Genomic DNA, 25,055 nt, shown 5'->3' with positions numbered 1-25,055 from the left:
TTCAACTCCCTGCCTGGAAACTTTGGACGGCTCCAAGGTTCTGTCCTTGATCCTCCTGTTTATTTGTACTTGCTTTCTTGATGATTTCATCCTATTTCTTGACTTTCAATTCTTAGTATATGCTGATGACAACCAAAATTTTATCTCAAGCCCAGACTTTTTCCCTGGACTCTAGGTTCATAACCAACTGCCTTTTTGACATTTCCACCTGATTTCTAATACACATCTCAAATTTAATATGTCCAAAGCTGAACTCCTGATAACTTCCGCAGCCTCAATAAAAAACAAAACAAAACCTTTCCACCTTCAGCCCTCCCAGTTCACATAGGGGCAGTTACAATTGACTCTTAAACAGCATTAGGTTGAACTGTGTAGGTCCACTTATACGCAGGTTTTTTTTTCAGTGGTGAATATAACAGTGCTACATGGTTGGTTGAATCCTTGGATGTGGACCTGCGGATATGAAGGAGCCATTTATGCAGAGGACTGACTATAAGTTAGAAGGTATACTCGGATTTTCAGCTGCATGGAAGACTGGGGCCCCTAACCCCAGAGTTGTTCAAGGGTCACCTGTGCACCCTTCTAAGTCACTTGGGTCAAAAACTTTGGTATCCTTCTTGACTCCTTTTTTTCATATTTTACATCCACTGTCAGAAAATTTTGTGCTGTACCTGTGTTATTATTTTATATGTGTTGTATAAGAGGTTGATGTTAATGCTTTTCCAGTTTTATAACATTGCTTTATTTTAAGGGCAGGGATCATGGCAAGTACATATATGCCCAGTATACTTCCCAGTGTGTAAGACTGCTGTTTCTCCATGTTTTTTGCCGGATCCAGGTATCACTGTTCTTAGTCTTTGCCACACTGATATTGACCACTTTGATGATTGTCCATCTTCCCTGAGCTTTTTGGTCTCTTGAAAGTTTTGGAATTAGATGCTTATTCTCCCTTTCCCTTACATGTCTCTTTCTCTCTCTTGTTTTTAACCAAAAATGAGGAGGGTGTAATAGGAAGCTCTCTGCCCCTGACATAGTAATTTATATGCTGCTCAGTGTCCTAAAGAGCATTTTGAGTTTTGAACTGAGTGAATTATAGTCTTCAGTGAGCATCATTCCATTGCTTGACTGGATTTCCAACTCTGTCACTCAGGGCCAGGAGTATTGTAGGTCTCTGGTTTAGAAATGAAGCTATGACATCTGCTAAATATCACTTGCTTAATTTATTCAGAAGCTGGTTCACACTGTTAAATGACCTGTGGATTGCTAAACTATGCAATATATTCTAAGTGTATTTATATATACCTGAGAGTAGTAATTCCCTTTTGATACAACTTTGACTAGGGCATTCCTTGATCCATATTATGATATGTATTTCGTATTTTTATAAATGGTTTTCAGTCTATGCTGTGAGACAGACTTAGCTGCTGCTTTGCACAGGTTGTGGTTATTTATGGTAATACTTATGTGTAATGGGGCAATGGCATGCTATTTTTAACATCTGTATGTGTTAGAGTTCAGCTGTTACTGATTTATTTTTATCTCTATCAGCTGTTTACTGTTTAAGTAATTAATTGGCAAATTATTTTTAAGAACCTTAGCTTAAGAAAGGTTATAAAGAAGAGGTATAAAGGAAAATCTTGCATGAGTTCTCTGACTGAAAAAAGTCTAGGTGATTAAATATTTAAGCATTTTCTATGAATTTAGTAATAATGGCTGCCATTTGTTTAGCAGTTTCTATATACAAGTACTGTGCTAAATACTTTACATGCTTAACATCATTTAACCTTTACAACAAACACTCTGAGGTACATATTGATACTATCCTCAGTTTATAAATAGGGATTTATAAATAACTCTATAGCTAAAGGATTGCTCAGAGAGGTTAAATAACATGCCCAAGGTCACACAGTATGTTAGGCAATGGAGCTTAAACTCACACCTTTAATGTTTTCTCTGTTTAATGTATATATAGCACATTGTTATTTGGATGTAATACAATTTGGCCTATCCTACGATAAGTCAAAGCTCAACAGCTTCCATTCTAGAGCATGAGTTCTTTCATTTACTCATAATATATTTTAAAAAATCATTTGTTACTTTTGTCTGTTGGAACTTTCTGACAGGGACTAAATGTTTTAGAGTAGAAAAGATGGAATCAATAGTGCTCTTCAGAGTATGATCTGAACAGTATGGACATAGAGGCTTGGGAATTAGAAGCTTAACCTAGAATAAAGCCTTGATCTCTGATTTAGGGGTAGAATTGTTTAGTTTGAAATGTATCAGAAAGAGAAATCTTGTTAAGATGTTTAAATTTGGCTTCAGAAAGAAAAAGAGGCTTTTAACAAGTAAGGAGTATGGGTGGGTGGGTGCAAGCAAGGGCTTTTTGGGTTCAAGCACAGCATATTCAGGTATCAGACCTGGGACTCTTGTAAAAATTGCTAGTAGTTAAGCAGGGATAGATTGGATGGTACTTTTAGGAAGAGTGGAAAATTCAGTTTGATAGGGTGATTGAGGTCACTTTGAAAGATTTGAAAACTTGTTAGAGCTCTTAGATTTAATTGTGCAGCAAAGGGTCAGCAGCCATTTTACAAAGGGAAACAAAATGATCAGGTTTATGTTTTAGGAAATAAATCTAGCATCAGTGTAGAGGGTGGAGGGTGTGGAATCATAGCCATCATCTTTGCAACTGTTATGGACCTGGGTTAGAAGAACAGTAAAGGAGAGGGAGAGGCAGTGTGAAATAGAGAGGTGTTTCTGAATCAGAATTTGTAGGAATTGGTGACACGTTGAATGCCCTGTGGGGTTACTGACATTATTACTACCAATAGTATTTATTATATTTATTGTTTTATATTTGCTCTAAGTGACTTTGGAAAGTCACATGTTCATTCTATTATTAGTACATGGCTGATGGCTGAATTCCTGTTCAGAGGTGCTCAGGAAATGGTGGGTAAATGATGGAGTGAGTCTGGGTGGCTGTAAATATCACACTCATAAAATATTTATTTAAATTACTTGTTTGATATCTCTTCAGCAGGCATTTTGTTAAGGGCTGGGGATATCACTGAGATAATAGGGATATCACTTATCTTGATCTTCAAGTGATTTGCCATGGGCATGAGGTGTCTGATAGACCTTGTTTGCTGTTCTTACTTTCTGTGTATTCTTTGGGCATATAATTTAACTTCTTTTTTTAAATTTTTTATAATTTTTATTAGAGTATAGTTGATTTCCAGGTGGTGCAATAGTAAAGAATCTACCTGCCAATGCAGGAGACACAAGAGTTGCAAGTTCAAGCCCTGGATCAGGAAGATCCCCTGGAGAAGGAAATGGCATCGCACTCCAATATTCTTGCCTGGAAAGTTCCATGGAGAGAAGAGTGTGAAAGATTACAGTCCATGAGGTTGTAAAGAGTCGGACGTGACTGAGCACTCGTGCATCGCTGATTTACGGCGTTGTGTTAACTTCCGGTGTGCAGCAACGTGACTCTGTTTCACGTATCCCCGCTCTTTTTTTTTTTTTTTTTCCGGTGAGGAAGGATTCTTTTCCCATGTAGGCGATTACAGAGTATTCAGTACATTTCCCTGTGCTATTCTTTCAGTAGGCTATTATATTAGTTACCTATTTTATATAGAATACTGTGTATATGTCAGACCCAGTCTTAATTTAACTTCTTACCCTGTTCATGTGGGATGCTGCTTATTTCATGGTATTCTGCAGTTCAGTTAAGGTCACGTGTGTAAAGTGTTTACCATAATCTCTGCCGTAAGCAAATGCTTGTTCCCTTTTAATCTGCCATAGACATGGAAGCTGGGAAACTCAGGTTTATTAGGATTTTGTGTCAAACAGGTGGTAGAAGGAGTTAGTGAATGCATTTCTGAAAGAAGTTTTAAAAGGCTACCTTTCCTGATGGTTTGGCATCACAAGGTCTGATTGCTGTTTTATTATTTTATTGTGACTGTAGATAGATTACAGTCACAGGTTATTCAACCTGTTGATCTATAAAATGAGCAAAATCAGTCCTATTTCACGTGATGGTTGGTAGAAATATTATACATAGTGGATATGAAAGAATCAGATAAACATAAGTAGCATAGCAGAATGATTGAGATTAAAAAGTTTGACTGTGTATTTCTTCCCTTTACTAGCTTGAGAGGTGGCCCTTTGGCAGGGTAGTTAACCTATTTAAGCCCTAATTTCTTTATATGTGCTATTGGGATAATAAAACATCTATGCCATTGTACTATTTTAAAGAGTAAGTGGAGAAAGGCATGGAAAGTAGTTTATACAATCAAATGGTAAGCACTCAAAAGCTCATACTTATTGTAAATTATGTGGTGTCCTTTTGATACTATTGAACAATTAACTCTTCTTTGTTAACTTTTCTTCGGTTTTGCTTTGTGACTAAAATTTCCATACACACAGGTGAATTCTGGATACAAGGGATGTTGCCTTTCATGATAGTGAAAGAAAGCAATGATCCTTTTAAAAGAAAACTTCCTAACAGCTTTAACTTTGGCTCTTTAAAACTATGGGGAAAAAAAATGTTTCAGGCCTTGTGTTTAACCATAGGTGGAGGTGGAATTTGAATGTGATACATTTTATTATTAAATTTCAGTTCAAGATTTAAAAAAGAGTTAGTGACTGTTAGTTGGGGGCATTACCTACATATCCTGAGAAACAGGGGATGTCATAAGAGATACTGGGAATAGATTATGTTTGACTACCTGAATCATGTGTGGGCAGAAAAATGGGAGCCTCTGCACTATTTTCTTTGGTCCCAATAGTCATGTCCCATCTCAGCCAAAAAGATTATTTCATAAATTGCATTACTGTATTTCTATATATTTACTTATAGCCCTCAGTTACTTTGTTACCTTTTCTCTTTAAAAATAGAATTATTATAATTTTTAAAGAACTTACCTATGGATGTATGAATTGTCAAAGCCTTGAGGAGCCAAATCTCTTGAAGAATTAACTGTCACTAAAGGTGGGAAGACATGAGTAAAGAACAAGGTGCCTTAAACATTAAAATTATATGCCAGCCTGAATGGTTGTGCTTAAAGAATGGAAAAGGCCATCATAGTTATTTCCATTACCTTTTAAGCATTTTAAAAAGTTGGGAATGTTCTTTTGGGGGGGCAGATACACTATTTGCATATTTTAACATTTCCATTGAATTTATTTGCCAAATGAGCTGTTTTGTGTGTGGGCAGTTTTTTGCGTTTTTTCCTTTTCCTAAATAAGATCTAGATTCCTGTTTTGTCAATTTTGCCAGTCTTTAATGGAAAAAACTTCTTAGTTTCTCCCTCTCCCCTACCTCCTAATGACTATATAAATCATTATCAACTGCCCTAAGATTGCGTCCATAGTTTGCATTAGTAAACAATATGTGGGGCTACATCCTTTAAATGTAGTTACCTTGTTCTATATTTTACACATGTGTGATCACAATGATTTCATTTTGTGGCAAATAAGACTGTTATTCTTTGGGTGGGGTTTTTTAACTATCAGAAATAGAGTGGAGGTGCAGTTATTTTATTATTTCAGCTCATTTCAAGATGGTTAAAGCTAACATTTTGTGAGGAAAATCCTGACCTATAAATTTTTGTCAGAGTATTGTGTATTTAAATTATCACAATATCTCTTTGCTCTATCCTAAATATGCTAAAATATGTGGTATTTTAATAAATACATTTTTATTTTAGGTACTTTTACGTTGTTTGAGGTAAAGATCTCTTGGGATCTAAAAGATTGAGTTTGGGATCAGTATCTGTTCTTTAATTACCTCAGTATGAGCTTCAAAGACAAAGTTGAATGCATCTTGCTGTGGTTAACACACCAAGAAGAGGAGAAAATAATCAGGATTTGTCTGTCAACCCATCAGTTTGGGGATGTAAGAAATAGGTTAATCTCCAAATTAGAATTTGGTCCTGGCTTTCAGTACGGTCATCTCTCAGAACTGTGATGTTCTGATAATATGTTTATTTTGCATCTTACTGAGAAATCTAATGTACTTTGTCTTAAATTTTCAATGAAGGACTGTCACAATTTTGTTTGTCTGTTTTAGAAGTGTGTCATCTTTCTAGCTGTGTTTTGTATGTTTTGTAATGTTTTACAAACAGTTCCTCCTTCCTACCTTCGATATTTCTTCATAATCTTATCTCTGTTGTTATGTAGAAGAGAGAAATACTTTTGCTTTCTCTTTCTCCTGTGGTCTGGCTCCGTAAGAAAGAATTACTTTACAGTGGATCTTGGATGTCACTGGAGATGGAAAAAAATCCTGGTGATTTCGTAACACTTGTAAGACCTTTGGGTATATGTGAACAAGTTCATTTTAGTTGTACTTGGGAGATTTCATTTTGGTGAGAACATTTTTACCACCTTTGTGTTTCCCTGTAGCATGTGCATAAAACTTTATATTTCCCCCTTCAGTGGCACAACTTAAAAATTCCAGCCTCTGAAACATGTGGTACTTTGCTAGTCAGGAAGCCAGGAAAGTTATATAAACAAATCCATACTGAGCATGCATATAAACTAAGTTTGTGTACTCTAAGAAATAACTGAACGGTTGGTGGCAAAAAAGTACAAGTTATGGATCTCCCTATTTCTAGTGACTCCCGCCACAGTTCATCCTACACACAGCTGCTCGCTTATCAGAGCTGTTGGAATAATCTCCCTAAAACAGTATTTTCATCAAATCCTTTAGCAGTGGCTTCTGTCTGAAGAAATCTGGATTCCTAAATACAATGCACACAAGGCCCTCTCTTACAACTTCACTCTTACATTTCCCCACTTTTTCCTCTGATTTTGGTTACCCTCTGGGTCTGGGTCTTAAATATATATATGTATATGTGTATATATATATGTACTGTAATATCTGTTCTTCCTCCTCCTCTCCATTCATTCAGATCACTTCCCTCACTCTTAAGTGCTTCGTTAGCGACTTACTGTGTCTAACTTTATTTTCTCACCAACCTCTTAGGATTTTGGTACTTAATTCATACTCTCTGAATTTATTCTCAGTGTAGAGTGGCTCCATATTTGATTTTATGGGTGTGAAGTCTCTAGACAGGTGCCAAGTAAATATCAGATAGATTAAGTGATTTGTATTAATGGTTTAATTAGAGCGGAAATTGACTCTTCCTATTCTGATTGGTTCAGGAAAACTTCATAAAGTGGGATTTCATGAATTTGGACTCAAAGACCAGAGAGTGTTTAGTCTAAGTAGGAAAGAAGGAAGGCAGTGTGGAGATTTTGAGAGAACTGTCAAATCTGCAATATCTCTGTGATCATGGCAATCTACTTAATATACTCAAGTCTCAGTTTCTTAATCTATAAAATGGTGATGGTGATAGCAATTTGGTAGGATTGTTGTGAAGATCAGAAGTGACTGCACATAGCAAGCAATGAACAAATGGTAGCTATTATTATAGATTAGGGACTCGTGGAGTGATGCCATAAAAAATGATGGAGGAGGAAGCTCCAAAAATTGGTTTCTTCCCCAAGATGACTGTTAGGGAGCATGACTGAAGCAATTCTTTTGGAATTCTGGAGTCCAGGCAAACACAGCATCCAGGGGAGCGCTTCATGAAGAAAGAGGCCGACAGGTTTTTGAGAACTTCAGTGTTTTGCATAGTGGCTACCACTTTCTGTCTCCTAGCCCTGTGGCAGAAAACTGGGTACGGTGGCCCTGATTCCTCGTGTGGCTTTGTTTATCTTTCAGAAATTGAGATTGTTTGTTTCTGTTGCTGCTTTTGATTGCCGAGGGCCTGGCCCAGAGGCTGGCCATTGTTTCAAGCCCCAGAGGCTAAAATGACTTCCCTGGCTTCTGCCAAGGGGATTTAAAGACACTTACCCTTTCCCCCTTTTCTTACTGGATCCTGATGTATGAGGAAATCTCTGTCAGGCCACCGAATGACACGGAGATGACCAGACAGAGACTTCAGTGATAATACATGACAAGGAATATGCTATTTGCAAAAAATTAGTTTGAAAAAGTCAATAAATAAACTGTTGACTACAGCCTTCACCACATAATAATAGCAATCTGTAGGGTTGGAGAGAATCTGATTTCTTTAGTTACCACATTACAATATTCAAAATGTCCAGTTCTCAAAAAAAATTACAAAGCATATGAAGAAATAGGAAATTATGACCCAATCACAGAGGGGAAAAATGCAGATTGACAAAAGCCATCCCTGACGAAGCCCAGACATTGGACTTATTAGACAGAGACTTTAACTATTTCTAATATGCTCAAAATGCTGAAGGAAACCATGGACTGACTACTCAAAGAAAATCAAGAGAACAATGTGTGGAGAAATGCGGAAGATCAGTAGAGAGATGAAAATCGTAAGAGACCAATGGCTGAAATAAATCAATAGAAGGTTCAATGACAGATTTGAGCAGGTGGAAGAAGGAATTAAAAACAAAACAACAACAACAACAAAAACCTTCAAGATAGGGCAAGACTAGAAAGAAAAAAGATGAAGAAAAATGAACAGTACCTAAGGGACCTATGAGACACCATTAAATGTATCAACATATGCTTTATGTGGCTCAGCTGGTAAAGATTCTGCCTGCAATGTGGGAGACCTGGGTTTGATCCCTGGGTTGGGAAGATCCCCTGGAGAAGGAAAAGGCCACCCACTCCAGTGTTCTGGCCTAGAGAATTCCATGAACTATATATAGTCCATGGGATCACAAAGAGTTGGACACGACTGAGCAACTTTCACTTCACTGTGCATTATGGAAATCTTAGAAGAGAGTAAGAAAGGGGCAGAAAAAAGTTATTTGAAGAAGTAAGGGCGAACTTCCCTGGGGGCACAGTGGATAAGAATCTGCCTGCCAGTGCAGGGGATACAAGTTCGATCCCTGGTCCAGGAAGATCCCACATGCCAAGCAGCAGCTGAGCTCGTGTGTCACAACTCCTGAGCCCATGAGCAGCAAGTACTGAGCCTGTATGCCACAACTGCTGAAGCCCATGGGCCTAGAGACTGTGCTCTGAAGCCACCGCAATGAGAAGCCCAAGCACCACGAAGAACAACCCGTACTCGCTGCAACTAGAGAAAGCCCACACAAAGCAACAAAGACCCAGCACAATCTAATAGATAAATAGAAATTTAAAAACAGTGTTAAAAAGGAATGGCTGAGAAGAACTTTATCATTTTAGCTCTTTGATTCATTTTGAGCTAATTTTTGTATATGGTGGAAAGCAGGGGTCCAACTTTTGCAAGTAGTTATGCAGTTGTCCCTGCACCATTTGTTGAGGAGAAGGTTCTTTTCCTGTTGGATAGACCCTGTTCTTCTTTTTCAAGATTGTTTTGGGGTCCTTCGCAATTCCATAAGCATTTGAAGTTTGGCTTTTCCACTTCCCCATAAAAAGGCAGTTGAAATTCTGATCGGGATTGCGTTGGATCTGTAGACCACTTTGGGTCCTGTTGACCTTAACAATATTTAGTCTTACATTCCATGAACACAGGATGTCCTTCTGTTTATAGGCATATCTCAGAGATGCTGTGGGTTCAGTTCCACACCATTGCAATGAAGGCAAGTATCACAATAAAGTGAGTCACACAAATTTTTTAGTTCCCCAGTGCATGTAAAAGTTACATTTACACTCTATTAAGTATGCAGTAACATTATGTCTAAAAAAAAAAAAAAATGTACGTACCTTAATTAAAAAACAGTTCTATGGGGAAAATGATGCTAATGGACTAGGTTGACCAAGGATTGCCACAAACTTTCAGTTTGTAAGAAATGAAATATCTGTGAAGCACAGTAAAGCTAAATGCAGTAAAATAAGCTACGCCTGTATTTGTCTTTAATTTCTTTCAGCAGTACAGTTTTTTATGTCTTTGATTAAATTTATTCCTAGGTATTTTATTTAGATGCTATTATAAATTGAATTTCTTAATTTCCTTTTTGGATCGTTCATTGCTGGTGTATACACACATTTGATTTTTGTGTGTTTGTCTTGTAAACTGCAACTTTGCTGAATTTGTTTATTAGCTCTGTAGCTTTCTTGTGGGTTCTGCGGGATTTTCCATATATAGGATCTTGTCATCTGTGAATAGACACGGTTTACTCCTTCCTTTCCAATTTGGATGCCTTTTACTTCTTTCTTCTTGTGTCTGGCTAGAACTTAAGTACAGTATTGTGTAGCTGTGGTAAAAAGCAGGCTTCCTTGCCATGTTTCTGATCTTAGGAAGAAAGCTTTCAGTCTTTCACCACTAAGTATTATGTTAACTGTGAGTTTTTCTTATAAATGTTCTCTATCATGTTGAGGAAGTTCCTTTCAGTCTTAACTTTTTTGTGTGTGTGTGTGCATATTTTAAATATCATGAAAGGATGCTGGATTTTGTCAAAGATGCCTTTTCTACATCAGTTGAGGTGATCTTGTGGTTTCATTTTTTTTCCTTTTTTCTATTACTGTGGTGTGTCATATTGATTGACTTATATTGAACCACTTTGGATAAATCCCACTTTTTCAGCAAGCCAAGCCACTGCTTTTCCAGCATGGGTGAGTTCTTAGTTGGTCCTTCAAGTAGCACCCAGACTTGTTAGAGTAGATAGACACAATAATTTGCTGTTTAGGTCTGCTCTGCTCTCTCTGAAACTAGGTAGCTGTGTCCCATAGTGGATGCAGGCTGATATCTTCAAGGCTTCTGCTTTATAGAGGGAGGGAAGGGGACAAGGATAAGGAATGCTACAGCCATTTCTTACCATTTTTAAGTTGCCTTTTTCTTGATTCAGTGTTCACGTAGTCACTGTATAACTTTTGTTTTCCAGAGTTCTGACATAGTTAGTTCTGACCTTTCAGCATGTATTTCAGTGTTTGTGTGGAGATGAGAGCTTGGAGTAGCCTACTCTGCCATTTTGCTGATTTTACTTTCTTCTTTCCTTTTTGATTCAGTTTTTCTCCTTTTATTCTTTCTTCTATTAAGGCATTATTTGCTTTACTTAGTTCAGTTTAGTTCAGTTGCTCAGTTGTGTCCAACTCTTTGCCACCCCATGGACTACAACATGCCAGGCCTCCCTGTCCATCACCAACTCCTGGAGTTTACCCAAACTCCTGTCCATTGAGTCAGTGATGTCATCTAACCATCTCATCCTCTGTTGTCCTGTTCTCCTTCTGCCTTCAGTCTTTCCCAGCATCAGGTCTTTTCAAATGACTCAGCTCTTCACATCAGGTGGCCAAAGTATTGGAGTTTCAGCTTCAACATCAGTCCTTCCAGTGAACACTCAGGACTGATCTACTTTAGGATATTCTGGTTGGATCTCCTTGCAGTCCAAGGGACTCTCAAGAGTCTTCTCCAACACCACACTTCAAAAGCATCAGTTCTTTGGCACTCAGCTTTCTTTACAGTCCAACTCTCACATCCATACATGACTACTGGAAAAACCATAGCCTTGACTAGACGGACCTTGGTTGGCAAAGTAATGTCTCTGCTTTTTAATATGCTATCTAGGTTGGTCATAACTTTTCTTCCAAGGACTGTCTTTTAATTTCATGGCTGCAGTCACCTTCTGCAGTGATTTTGGAGCCCCCAAAAATAAAGTCTGACACTGTTTCCACTATTTCTCCTGCTATTTGCCATGAAGTGCTGGGACCAGATGCTATGATCTTTGTTTTCTGAATGTTGACCTTTAAGCCAACTTTTTCACTCTCCTCTTTCACTTTCATCAAGAGGCTCTTTAGTTCTTCACTTTCTGCCATAAGGGTGGTGTCATCTGTGTATCTGAGGTTATGGGATATTTCTCTAAACAATCTTGATTCCAGTTTGTGCTTCATCCAGACATTTCTCATGATGTACTCTGCATATAAGTTAAATAAGCACAGTGACAATATATGTATACAGCCTTGACGTACTCCTTTTCCTATTTGGAACCAGTCTGTTGTTCCATGTCCATTTCTAACTGTTGCTTCCTGACCTGCATACAGGTTTCTCAAGAGGCAGGTCAGGTGGTCTGGTATTACTTAGTTACTCGTGTCCTGATTTTGTACTCATTCCTGAAATGATTCCCCCTTTTTCCTGTTTCTTTCCTACAGTTTTGTAATTGTAATTTATATTTCTCTTCCATGCCTTAAGTTATTTTCTTTATGTCTTTTAGCTTGTTCTGAAATAGTGTAATTTTGATCTGTTCCCAAGGTATGTCTCTCATTATGTGTAGGGAGTGTTGTTTGCTTTTTATTGTTTTTTCTTAAAATAGCTATGAGATGGGACACTGATATTTTTCTGTTATTCATTTTTATGTAAAATTTGTTTTCCTGAACTTAGAGAAGGGAGTCATGATTCAGGATAACTTTTGTAATGTCACAGAGCTCCCTCTTCTGTTGTTTTTGTAAACTGTTTAAAAATATAATGGCTTCCTTTCCCCTTTTCTACTTTTATTTGGATCTTTCTTTCCTGTCTCTGTTGTCTCTGCCCTGCTCAATTTTGGTTCCAAACCCCACAGCTTTTGAGGAAAAGCCCTATCCTGGAATTCAACTTTGGTTGGTAGGTTAGTTTTAAGAATTTATATGACTTGGACTGCTCCATCCTTTTTCAGAATTTACCTCACATTCACTCATTAGTGGATTGGGCTAAACCTTTCCCATTTTCAGATTCTCTTTTCAAATTGGCTATCATATTGTCCAGTGAATAGACAGTGACTATTCTGAGATACTCAAGTCCTTCCAATGCCCATTGCTTCTGTATGCGTCCTCCTGCACAGATGCTGATTTCATGCAGGTCTCATAACTTTTGATGCTTTTTCCCACTTTTATTTTTAGTTTCATGTAGATAATTTTCACCTGTTGTTGTATGTATTCTGCATGGGATTTTGGTTTTGCTGTCTTAGTCATTCTTTTTGATTTTAGGTGGTGATTCAGGTAAATTAAAAAATCTGTGATGTAGTATCTGCCATCAAGAGTTCAGGATCCACTCTGCATTCATATTTTAAAATTTCCCTGTATGGACTTGGAATTTCTGGCCTCTCACTGATGACCTGTCTCCCATGTTTGTGCTTCGTTCTGAAACTTCAAAAAATCTGTTGGTAGTTGGATGCTGCAAAGCCTGTCACTTTAGAGAAGGCTAGAAAGAAGCAGTTTATCCTTATAGTGAAAATGAAAGCATTTACACATTGAGGTGAAGTTGCAAATGGTACAGAACATGTTTGCCTACAGAATGAATAGCAGAAACTTTCCAAAGGCCAAAGAGCAAATTATGCAACCTGTGAAGTGCTGTCCTTGTGTCTTTGAAAGTAATCGTAGTAAGCGAGAAACAGGAAAGAGTGACTGGTAGGGTGAGGACAGCCTTTCAGTTCAAGGATTGCCTTTAATGCCTGATTTGGGGGAGCTTAACTTTAATTCAGGAGAAGGCAGGGGGTTAATTGAGGATAAAGCCTGTTTGAAAACAGTGAGAGATGGACTTTGGCCACCAGCTGCAGAGAGTTTTATAAATTCAGAGCTCCTGAGACACCTGCTCAACATCAAAGTGAATGCCCAGTGGCTAATGCAAACACTAGAGACAGATTGGGCATTCCTTAGGCTACTAGGAAATAAAGATAGTTAAAACTTCAATAGGATTTTTTTTTTTTCCCAGCGTAGTAAAAAGATGGGAGGGAAAAAAGCCTGATGGAAAAAGGTATCAGCGTAGAGGAGAAAGAAATTTCTAGTTGGAAAGTGACAAAGGGCCAAATGACACACAAGTCCTTCCAGGCAAGTCCATCCAGGGACTGTTACCACAGTCACTTCTCGGTGCCTTGCAAACACAGTCACTTCCCAGTCTGTTGACTTTTTACACCTACCTAGTGAAAGTGTGAAAGTTGCTAAGTCGTGTCCGACTCTTTGCAACCCTGTGAACTATACAGTCCATGGAATTCTCCAGGCCAGAATACTGGAGTGGGTGGCCTTTCCCTTCCCCAGGGGATCTTCCCAACCCAGGGATCGAATCCAGGTCTCCTGCACTGCAGGCGGATTCTTTACCAGCTGAGCCACAAGGGAAGCCCTACACCTACCTAACCTGATAGTAAACAGAATAGCTTTTGTACAGTGTATACTGAACAGTGGCAGATTGTTTCATTGAAGGTGCAGAAACATTTTTAATATCAGTTTTTTACAACACCAAGGGGAGAAGGGTAAATCAATATAAATATTTATGCAGGGTAGTAAACTATTGCTGTCTAGCTCTGCCCAAGTGCAGAAGCTCTGGGTCACGAAATGGAGGTTAGTGGGGAAAATAGTGGGAATTAATCAGTTCGGAGAGGGAACCACGAGCCAGGTTGTATGGTTTTATTGGCTGTAATGGTAAGAACTTTGAAGTTTATTACAAGATGTTTGGAAGCTGTTAGCAGATTGAGAGCAGAGGAACAGTGAGCAACTGATGTAAATGATGTTTTCACGCTAGCTGGAGGTCAGAAGTACTGTGCTCTGAGCATAATAATAGACATGTTAGAATGTAAAGAACCTGGGCTAATATTGATTACATTCTCTTAATTTATGGTTTTAGAGTTAAGAGCTACAAACATGAGGTGCTGAGATATATGTGTGCGTATGTGTATACAGAAAAACACACATTTTTTTTGTTTTTCAAGCAAAACTTGCTGAACAGTACTGAACCTCATTTCATATATTCTTACTTCTGTTCTCTTAATTTTTTTTTTTTAAACCACTAGTCACAGCCCAGTAAATTGACTTAGTAACACACTGTTGTTGTTGTTCTATCCCTAAGTTATGTCCGACTCTTTACAACCCCATGGACTGCAGCACGCCAGGCTTCCCTGTCCTTCACTGTCTTCCGGAGTTGGCTCAAATTCATGTCCATTGAGGCAGTGATGGTATCCAGCCATCTTATCCATTAGTAACACAATAATGGATCAGAGTTTGAAGTTTGAAAACCACTGTAAATCTATAATCCCCTTATATGGCTTGCCAAGGCACATATAACTGAAAATGACCAAACCAGAATTCAGATATTGCCACATTTCCTAAGAATATATCTATTTAAAAAACAGAAAAACAAACTTGTTTATACAATGTTTAAGAGTAGCTTCCAGTGTTGAAAAAATCTTGAGGATCATTGTCCCTTCTTGAGCATCTTGCCTATGCTTATCTCCCTGGTGTGAAATGTTAAGACCTTTAAATTTCAAATGGACTTGTAAAATATCAACACAATTTTCTTTCCTAATGGCCTGTAATTAAATATATAAACTGCTAGCCAAAGTTAACAGTTGGTCTCTCTTGAATTATAAACAGAATAAGTCATTTATAGCCAGAGTGGTGGCCTTTAAATTGTCGCCTAGGAATTAATGAAAAGAAATGTCATTTTCATATTTTCTGCAAATCGCTTATTCTTTTGTTGTGTTTCATTTTGGAAGAGGGTTTTATGGGAGGAGTGAAGGATAAATGACACATGAAGGTCAGTATGAAGTAATGGGGGAAAAAATGTCCCTTTTAATTCTGTTATATAAATCCCTGCTTCTGTCTTCCATAGCTCTGTGACCTTTGGAAAGATACTTGCCTGTGCCCTACTTTTCTCATATATAAATGGAAATAATATCTGTATCATAGCTTTAACATTAAGATTAAATGAGGGCCTGGTGGTGCAACATGTATTTTAATAAATATTAGTTTTCTTCTTTCCTTTCTTCTTTAGGAAGGAATTCAGTGAAAATGTGTTGCTAGAATAAGCAGGGCTGGAGAGTGTAGAAAAATGCAAAAAGAAAGGTACATCTTTTTTTATTGGTTGTTCTCTTCCTAGTAAGTCTGTTGTGTGTGATCCCAGCTGTTGATAATTTCTTTGGGGATAGGTAGGTGATAAATAAGTGGGCTTCCTGTGCCTCCTGCCGTCCTTTCCCTTTTTAAAGAGGGAGGGTTACCCAAGTGATGAAAGGCAACTTGAGTGGGGACTAGAAAGTGGTACCTTCACAGTTGATTCCAGTATTTTAGTTTCTCGTGTCTTCAATTTGTTTATCACAAAGAATTTACTGAAGACATGTCAGTCCTGATACCACGTATGTTAGTTCACTAATAGCTGTTCACATAGGTGTTACCTACTACCAATTGTCCTTGCCTATAGAGTAAATAACACTTCCTTTGATATAACCCGGAAATTATAGCAGCAGAGTTACAAAGTCAAAGTGAGATAAGAAGATAAAATTAGAGTTTTGTATAATTGCCTTTAAAAAATGTTTTATTGAGATATAATTTATATGCCATAAATACAGTCTTTTAAAATGAACAATTCAGTGATTTTTTTTAGTACATTCAGAGAGTTGTACAGCCATCACCACTATCTAAATTTAGAGCCTTTTAATCACCCCAAAATGAAACATTATACCCATTAACAGTTATTCACCCCACCCCATCCCTCCTCTCCTCTGCCCTGACACCTCAACCCCTTGCATCCACTAATGTGCTTTTTATCTCTGTGGATTTGCTTATTCTGGATATTTCATATAAATTGAATTACATATGTCTTTTGTGACTGATTTCTTTTACTTAGCTTAATGTTTAAAAGTTCATTCATGTTGTAACATAAATCAGTACTTCATTACTTTTTATTGCCAAATAATTAATTCATATGGATATACTACATTTTATTTTCCTATTCATCAACTGATGGACATTTGGGTTTCCATTTTTTTGGCTCTAATGAATAATACTCTTGTGAACATTTGTGTACAAGTTTTTGTGAGGACATGTGTTTTCTCTTCAGTATATACTTCAGAGTGGAACTGTAGGGTCATATGCTAGCTTTACATTCTAACATTTTGAGGACCTTATAAACTGTTTTCTAAAGTGATATACCATTTTGTCCCACTGGATTTTAAATCTCCCACTTTTAAAGTTCTGATTTTATATATAATGGAAAATCTTAGCCGAAATAAGCAATTTGAATTGATGCGGGAAAAAATTCACCTGTAGTAGTTTGCAAAGTTGGAAGTACTTTTTTTTTTTGGAAGTACTTTTTTTAAAAGTAGGTTTGGAATTATTACTATTAATCTTTGGCTCTTTTTTTAAATTTTATTTTTGCAGTTTTATCTTCAAGACACTAAAAGTAGTAATGGTACCTTTATAAATAGCCAGAGATTGAGTCGAGGCTCTGAAGAAAGTCCACCATGTGAAATTCTTTCCGGTGACATTATCCAGTTTGGGGTAGATGTGACGGAGAACACACGGAAAGGTACGGGTATGGATCGATTTTTCCTATTATTTGTCTTGTTAAATTTTTTATTCTGTTGTTTAATGTTAACAAAACATTTCATGCTTGTAAAAGCAATTTAACTGTGACATTTCATGCAGTGAAACGTTAAGTGTCTCACTTTTCCTATTGCTTTTCTAAAATTTTAAATTCTGAAATATTAAATAGTTTATAATCTTTATCACAGTACCAAAACATAGGGCACTGCTGTGTCAGTTAAGAAGCAGTTGGCTGAAGTGACACTATATTCAGCCAACAGGAGCTTAAACCATAAGGATGAGTGTGAAAACGTTAGTCGCTTAGTCACGTCCGATTCTTTGCGACGCTATGGACTGCACCCTGCCTGGCTCCTCTGTCCATGGAGTTATCCAGGCAAGAATGTTGGAGCCGGTAGCCATTCCCTTCTCCAGGGGATCTTTCTGACCCAGGGATTGAACCTGGGTCTCCCGCATTCTGGGCAGATTCCTTAGCTTCTGAGACACCAGGGAAGCCCCAAACCATCAAGATATCTATTATTAACTTATTAACAATAAGCCTGGAAGTAGGTTGGTCCAGACTTCATTCAGTTGGCTCTGTAATGTTATCAGGAATCCAGGCTGTTACTGTCCTCCCAGGCTGTTATCCTTTATGTGTTAGTTTCTTAAGCTTTTACTTGCCACCTCATGGTTTGAGGGTGATGGCTTCAGCCCCAGGCATTATGTTCCCCACACCAGTGTCCTAGGCAAAAAAGATGAGATGGGGACAAAGAACCTTCTAGTGTGACTTTCTTTTTATGTTTGAAAGAACAATCTTTGATAGACTCCTTCCAGCAGATTCCTTCTTTTGCTCACTGACTCTGTGGGTGGGTCATGTATATAGCTTTAGCTCTAGTTACAGAGAAGCCTGGGAAGGAAGTTATCTGATCAAGGGGAGCAGGAGATCCATGACTAGCGTAGATCAATTATGATTTATCCCTTTGGTTGTGCGTTCATTGTTGCCCCAAACAAAATCAGAATTCTGTAGGCAGCTACTACAGATGTCAAATTTCATGTCTCAGTTTCTGAAATTAGAAGTTCTGTAGCTAAATAAATTTAGATTATAATTCTGAGACTTTTTGGCCTTACCTAGTTCACTGTTTAGTTTATGACTGAAATTATAATGACTGAATCATAAAACTAAAAAAGTAGAAACCAAAAGCATGCTGTCCCACTTCTTGTAGTTTAGTATGCACAGTGGAATGATTGGCAAGTTTGTCCTTTTGTTTCTCTGAGCATCCTCTGATCTGAATACCCTAAGTTGTTAGCCTCTAACATTTTGCACGGTAGTCGAGGGAATCCAGGTGTGATGGTGATGATGGTGTGTGAATATATGTGTCTTAGTTGCTCTGTCGTGTCCAACTCTTTGCGACCCCATGGATTGTAGCCTGCCAGGCTCACCTGTCCATGGGGATTCTCCAGGCAAGAATACTGGAGTGGATTGCCATGCCCTTCTCCAGGGGATCTTCCCAACCCAGGGATCGAACCCAGGCCTCCCACGTTGCAGGCAGATTCTTTACCATCTGAGCCACCAGGGAAGCCCTATATGTATTGTATGCATATACATTTATGTACTGCAACTACAGTATTATTTTTGCTGGGTTTTGTTGGCCTTCCCAGGGTGTTAGGATTTGATGCATGGATGTGTGCAGGGCCAGCGTCTTAGGAATTTTCATTTACAGTTGTAAAATAGAAAAGAAAATTTGTATTTTGATGCAAAATACTGAGTGCTTCTTACTTAGAGAACTCCACTTCTGTGTAACCATACTGAGAACAGCTACAGTGGACACTTTGATATCTCCTGTTGCTGCATCACATCTCCTCTGCTACCAAGTCATTCATGAAACGTTTACTGAACCCCAGCTGTGAATAACCCAGAGAAGGCAGAATTTAATTATGTTGTCTTTCTCTCCAAGGGATATCTATTTTCTTGTCTTGCATTTTTCAAAGAGAATTAAGAGGTGTTAATTGGCAGAAGAATGAGGTAATCAAATACATTTAGGAAATGCTTAGTTAACCAAAGGTAGGCAAGACATCTCAGAGCTTTTAACATGCTAACATATGTGCAGGTCTCTAAGAGGGTAATCGGTTGAATATAGGTAACTCCAGACTGTTTCCACTTTTCTTCCTCATCTTGCTGTGCAGGGCACTTTAGAAAATACTGTAGAAAGCTGAGGAAAACTGAGACTAAGTGTTAGTGCAGTATTATTTCAGCAGCATCAATTCTTGCAGGCTTCTTTGAAAATTTACGTATCTTTTATGCCAACTTTAAGGAAATTAAGAAAATTTTCTTCATTTAAAATCTTGTTTCTTTTGGCACTTAATTGACTTGAAAAAGTTGACTTATATTATGCATGGCCTCTTGGGATTCAGCTATGTCATGAATTGAGTATACTATTTAAGCATATGCTTTAAAATAAAAGGATGTTGCTCTATGCTAAACATTATATCAGTTGGAAAATCCTGTTGAAATTGTGCAACATTATTGGATAACTGGTGTATCAAAGAAATAAAAAAAAGGAACTTCAAACTATGTGAAAAGAAAGAGACTTTCCTACCAAAATATATTAAACCCTTTACTCAGATAAAAATTTACAATCTAAAATTTTTCCATTATTAAAAAAGACAGACAAACAATGAAGGAACTTGGCACTTAGAAGAAATTAGAAAAAGAACAAGAAAAAGAAGTTTGGAAGAAGAAAAATGAAAAGCAGAAATTAATGAAATGAACAAAAAAAATTTATAAGGGGTAAACAAACCCAAATGCTGGTTCTTTAAAACAAAACAATAAAATAGGTAGTTCATAAGCCTTGATTCCTTTATTAGGTTAAAAAATACAAGATTGAGAAAGGAGTTATAAACAGATATGGGATATACCAAAAGAATTCTTAGAGACTGTTACATGCCAAACTGTGGCCAAAAAAAAAAAAAAAAAATAGAGTAAATTAATGTTTTTCTGGCAAAATTACCCCAAGATGTAGAGAACTTTCAAGTTAATTTTCTTTGAAGAGCCTAAAAAAGTTATTAAAAATTGACTAGAAACATGCATTTGAAGTTGAATTTGGCCTTATTAAAAAAAAAAGATAAATCCAGTGTTGTGTAAATAATCCAATATAGGTAAAGGTGAGACGCTCTGAAAATTGTTTAAAGAAGCCAACAGCCTTTCATTAGTGCCAAATTCTGATACAGATAAAGTACAAAGAAAAAAACCTGTAATTTCATTTGTAACAATAGATAAATTCTGGTTCGGATAGTAATAAATTCAGAAGTGAAGCTAGAATAAACAAAAGTAGGATTTACTCTAAGAATGCAAAGATAATTCAATTTGGGGAAAATATGTCAACATTGTGCACAAAATAAAGCTGAGAAATATATACTGCAGAACCAGTGGATGTTGAAAAGGAAGTTGATCAAGTTCAGGAGCTATTCCTAGTAAAAATTGTAAATGAAAAGAAAAACAAAAATTATAATTAAAACAGAAGAAAAATAGCAAAAATGCTGCACACCTATAAAAATGCATGAACTAAGTTTGTGTATATCAATAAAGATAAATCTCAAACATTATCTCAAAAAAATTGCAAAAGAATGTATATGGTATAATACCCTTTACATGAAGCATGAATTCATGTACAACAGTGCTCTGTTGTGCTTTCTTTTATTATATCAGTTAAATTCTTTAAGATCTTTTAAAATTGAAGTACAATTAATTTACCATCTTGTGCTGGTTTCAGGTATATAGCAAAGTGATTCAGTTTTCTGTGTGTGTATATGTCCACGTATGTATGTGCATTGTTTTTCAGATTCTTTTCCATTATAGGTTATTAAAGGATATTGAATATAGTTCTCTGTGCTATGCAGTAGGTCCTTGTTGTTTATCTATTTTATATATAGTACTGTGTATATGTTAATCCCAAGCTCCTAATTCATCCCCTAATTGCCCCTTGCTATCCTATTTGGTAACCATAAGTTTGTTTTCTATGTCTATGAATCTGTTTTTGTTTTGTAAATGACTTTATTTATATTATTTTTTTTAAGATTCCATATATAAGTGGTATATGAAATTTGTCTTTCTCTTATCTGACTTACTTCACTTAGTATGATAATTTCTGGGTCCATTGATGTTACTGCAAGTGGCATTATTTCATTCTTTTTTATGACTGAGTAGTCTTTCATTATGTATATTTATACCACATCTTATGGTTTTCTCCAGATATATGCTCAGGAGTGGGATTGCAAGATCATATGATAACTCCATTTTTAGTTTTTAAAGAAATCATGTTGTTTTGCATAGTGGCTGCACCAGTTTACATTCCCACCAACAGTGTAGGAAGGTTCCCTTTTCTCACACCCTCTCCAGCAATTATTATTTGTGGACTTTTAATGATGTCCATTCTGACCCATGGGAGTTGATATCTCATTGTTACTTTGATTTGCACTCCTTTAGTAACTAGCAATGTTGAGAATCTCTTCATGTGCCTACTGGCACCTGTATGTCTTCTTTGGAGAAGTGTTTATTTAGGTCTTCGGCCCATTTTTTGACTGGGTAGTTTGTTTTTATTGAATTATATGAGCTGCTTACATATTTTGGAAACTAATTCCTTGTCTGTAGCAAGATGCAAGATGTAGCAAGTATTTTCTCCCAGTCTTTTCATTTTGTTTGTGGTTTCCTTTGCTATGTAAAAGCTTGTGAATTTAATTTAATTAGGCCCCATTTGTTTATTTTTGTTTTTATTTCCATTTCTCTATGAGACTCTAATGGTCGCTCTCTAATGCTTTTGAACACATTTATAATAAGGATATCAAATTGGACACTTGAAATGATAAAAAGTAATGTGTGTGGACCTATGAAAAGGGTATTTTTCATCAGTGTGCATAGGATAAAAAACAGTGGAAAGATAATTTTTAAATTGCCCTTCATGCAGGTATTAAAAGAAAACGTTAGGATTATATGGCTTGCAGGAATTTCTGTTAAGATATATTATTAAATGAGGAAAGGATTACTTTTCATAATTTCGTTATTTTTTAAAAGTCTCATAAGTCCTTATACATGTGCCTATATACATATGTGTTTGTATATGCTTATATGAACATGGGAGGAAAACATAGAAGAATGCATATATATACCAATCATTAATGTGAATCTTTCTGGAGTATGATTGGGGAGAAAGGAGTAAAGGAGCCGAGAGCCAATTAAAAAGGGCAAGGCTAGCAAAACTGCAGTAGAACCCCTCCAGAACATGACATACATACTGTGTATTTGTAGAAAACAATGTATGTGTAAAAGGAAATTTTTAAAAGGTACATACAATATATATAAATGTTTTCATATTTATGTGTAGACATAAATCAGTATTTCTGTTAAAAATGCTATGAGTATGGTGTGACTGAATGTATTAGTTCATGTTAGTGTCTCTTGTATTCCAGTCTCTCCAAAACAAGCTGATTTTGCGTTTCACTTTCTGCATAGTGTGGCTTCAGGGAAAAGATCCATTGGCCAGCACTTTAGTAATACTCTGCCCTATAGATATAAGATGTTATTGACAACAAATAGGATGACTTTGTAATAGATTGGAGGAGGGGGGAGGGAAAGAGGGAGAGAAGGGGGAAAGAGAAAAAGCCAAGCTATCAGATCCTCCTGGAATGGGAGCCTTAACAACTTGCCTGCCGGCCACTTCTCTTTTCATAAGGCCACAAGCTGCCAGGTGGCATGAGTTTTCTAGGTCGTACATTACAGTAACCCTCTATTGCAGGTCTTGGGACCATTTAGTTCTATAAAATTCACATATATTACTAACTCCAGTTAGCTCTTCAGTCCAGGTCCCATTTGACCCACTTCTGTTCCTGGGTTAAGCCCCTATGAGCAAAGGGTCTTTTATGGGTAAGGTCAGTGGTATCTTCCTTTTGTGCTGCAGTTGCGCTGAATTCCTTTTACTCCCCACACTATATCTTGTCTTTTCTGGCCTTCAAACCCTTGCATGTGGTTTTTTCCTTCCCCCGTAAAGCTTTGTAGGCTGGACAAGGTGCCCTTCCATGTCCCTGTTGCGCACTGTGCTCACCCCCTCCAAGTGTTTGCCTCCTTCACTAGCGTGTAAGCTGTCCAGGAACAGGCAGCATGGCTGTCTCTATTGCAGAATCTTGCCTGCTTAAGCTGGCACATATTGGTTGAGTAAGTTTTAAAAATGTGTCATAAATCTTTATCTGCCATTTTACAGGAGTTCTTTCTACCACCTTATCTCAGCTGAGATTTTATTAGCCTTCCTCCTAATCTGGAGGCTTATATGATGATGGGGTATTGGCAACCTTCTTGTTACTCGCTGCCCTTTTCATTCTTTTGTGACTCAGTTACTTCTCCTTAAGCTGTCTAAGCTTTAATTTCCTCATCTTATAAAGTGGGATTCATGATACTGTTAACCATCTGAAGGCTTGTGGTATGATATTCAGTGTTCACATTGTGCACAGCCATCACTGTGAACACTGAAAGAGTGAATGTGAAGTGCTTACCTCAGAATCAGGTGCTTTAATTTAAAGGTGCTGAAACCCTTGCCAGTTATTTGTACCATCTTTTCTTTTTTTTGCCATCTAGTGTGTTTCTCTTTCTCAGAAGCTTCTGCTCAGGCTTCTTTACCCATCTGCCTTTGCAGCCCACTAGTGGCATTTCAGAGGTATACTCACCAGCTTCTAGACTACTCCTTGATTTGGGGCTGTGCTGTCTTGCTTGTTTCTAGCTCTTGGAAACTTTCACCATAAGCTTTACACACTTCCACTTTACAGCTTCTAGGGAAAACACAAAACTGATTCAACAAAGAATGTGCCAGATTGACTGAAAGAATCTTTCTGATGTCATGGCAGACTTTTGTTCATTTAAAAAATGTCTTCTCAACCCAGGGTATGCACCAGAATTACCTGCAGAGCTTGATAAAGCTTTGGACATGTGGATCCCACCCTTCATCCCTAAGAAGGAGACTTGTTAGTGTGGGGCCTCCACATACCTCTGCTAAAAAGCTTTGGGTTGTGTTTTTGGGCAGCTAGGTTTAAGAACTCTGCTCCATTAAGTTTCTGGCAGCTATTTTATGTACTTTCCTTTATCCTCAAGTCCTAAGACTCCCTACTCATGTTGCCTGCTGTGACTCTATATTTCTGGTTCTGTCCATGTATTTCCAGCTTCTTGCTTGGTTGGTTCCTCTTAAATGTCCTTCTTTCACCTTATAATTGCTCCGTACAAAGCTTAATTTCTGTCTTCAAACCAGAGCATTATACTAACTTCCCAGTTTCACTTTTTGCTCTATCGTTTTATAACAGAATATTGATATCTTTTCTGAGTCCTGTCTCTTCTTTACCTTCAGCACTTGTCATCTAGACTTTTGCCTCCTTTGCCTTCTTCTACTTGTTTTTCCAGATGCCAGCCTAGAGTGTTACAGTAGCTGTTCACTTCTGGCCACCATATTCTGCCAACCCACTGCCTCTAGAATATTCTTCTGTTACAGCTTTATTGGTGTCATTATCCTGCTCTTAGAAGTCTTAAGTGGCTGTGTCCTGCTGTAGAAGAAAGTCTGAAATGCTTAACTGTACACTTGAGGCCCTCAAAAATGTGGCCTCAATTCAACCTTTTGATTTTTTCCATTACTTCCCTTAATATATGTTAAACAGTGTTACTTGGAGGTAAGAGGAAGAAAAAATTCTTTTGAATCCTAGCGCTGCCATTTGCCATAGATGAGATCTCAAGCAGGTTACCTTAGCTTCTTTAAGTTGCCTCAGCTGTAAAATGGAACATAAAAATAACTGTTTATCTGGTTTATCATAAATAGTTAGAATGTATAGTGTGCTTAGCATGGGTCTGGCCCCTAAAGATTCT

At 37.3% G+C, this 25,055-nt stretch overlaps 1 protein-coding gene across 23 annotated transcripts in view; it reads left to right on the top strand.

The window, feature by feature from the left end:
- Positions 1–25,055, top strand: part of SLMAP (sarcolemma associated protein) — a 149,786-nt gene that overhangs the window by 45,550 nt on the left and 79,181 nt on the right. For 14 of the 23 annotated variants that reach the window (XM_065933432.1, XM_065933426.1, XM_065933430.1 and 11 more), the window contains exon 3: positions 17,024–17,171. In XM_065933432.1, the coding sequence (XP_065789504.1) occupies positions 17,024–17,171 (148 nt within the window). Of the gene's footprint in view, positions 1–17,023; positions 17,178–25,055 lie in introns of all 23 variants that reach the window. The other 9 variants (XM_065933424.1, XM_065933417.1, XM_065933420.1 and 6 more) reach the window with 1 other exon arrangement.

The sequence above is a fragment of the Muntiacus reevesi genome, chromosome 4, assembly GCF_963930625.1.
Source record: "Muntiacus reevesi chromosome 4, mMunRee1.1, whole genome shotgun sequence".
NCBI classification, from domain to species: Eukaryota; Metazoa; Chordata; class Mammalia; order Artiodactyla; family Cervidae; genus Muntiacus; species Muntiacus reevesi.
The sequence above is the reverse complement of the archived record's forward strand: the minus strand, read 5'-3'. Positions and strand labels throughout refer to the sequence as shown.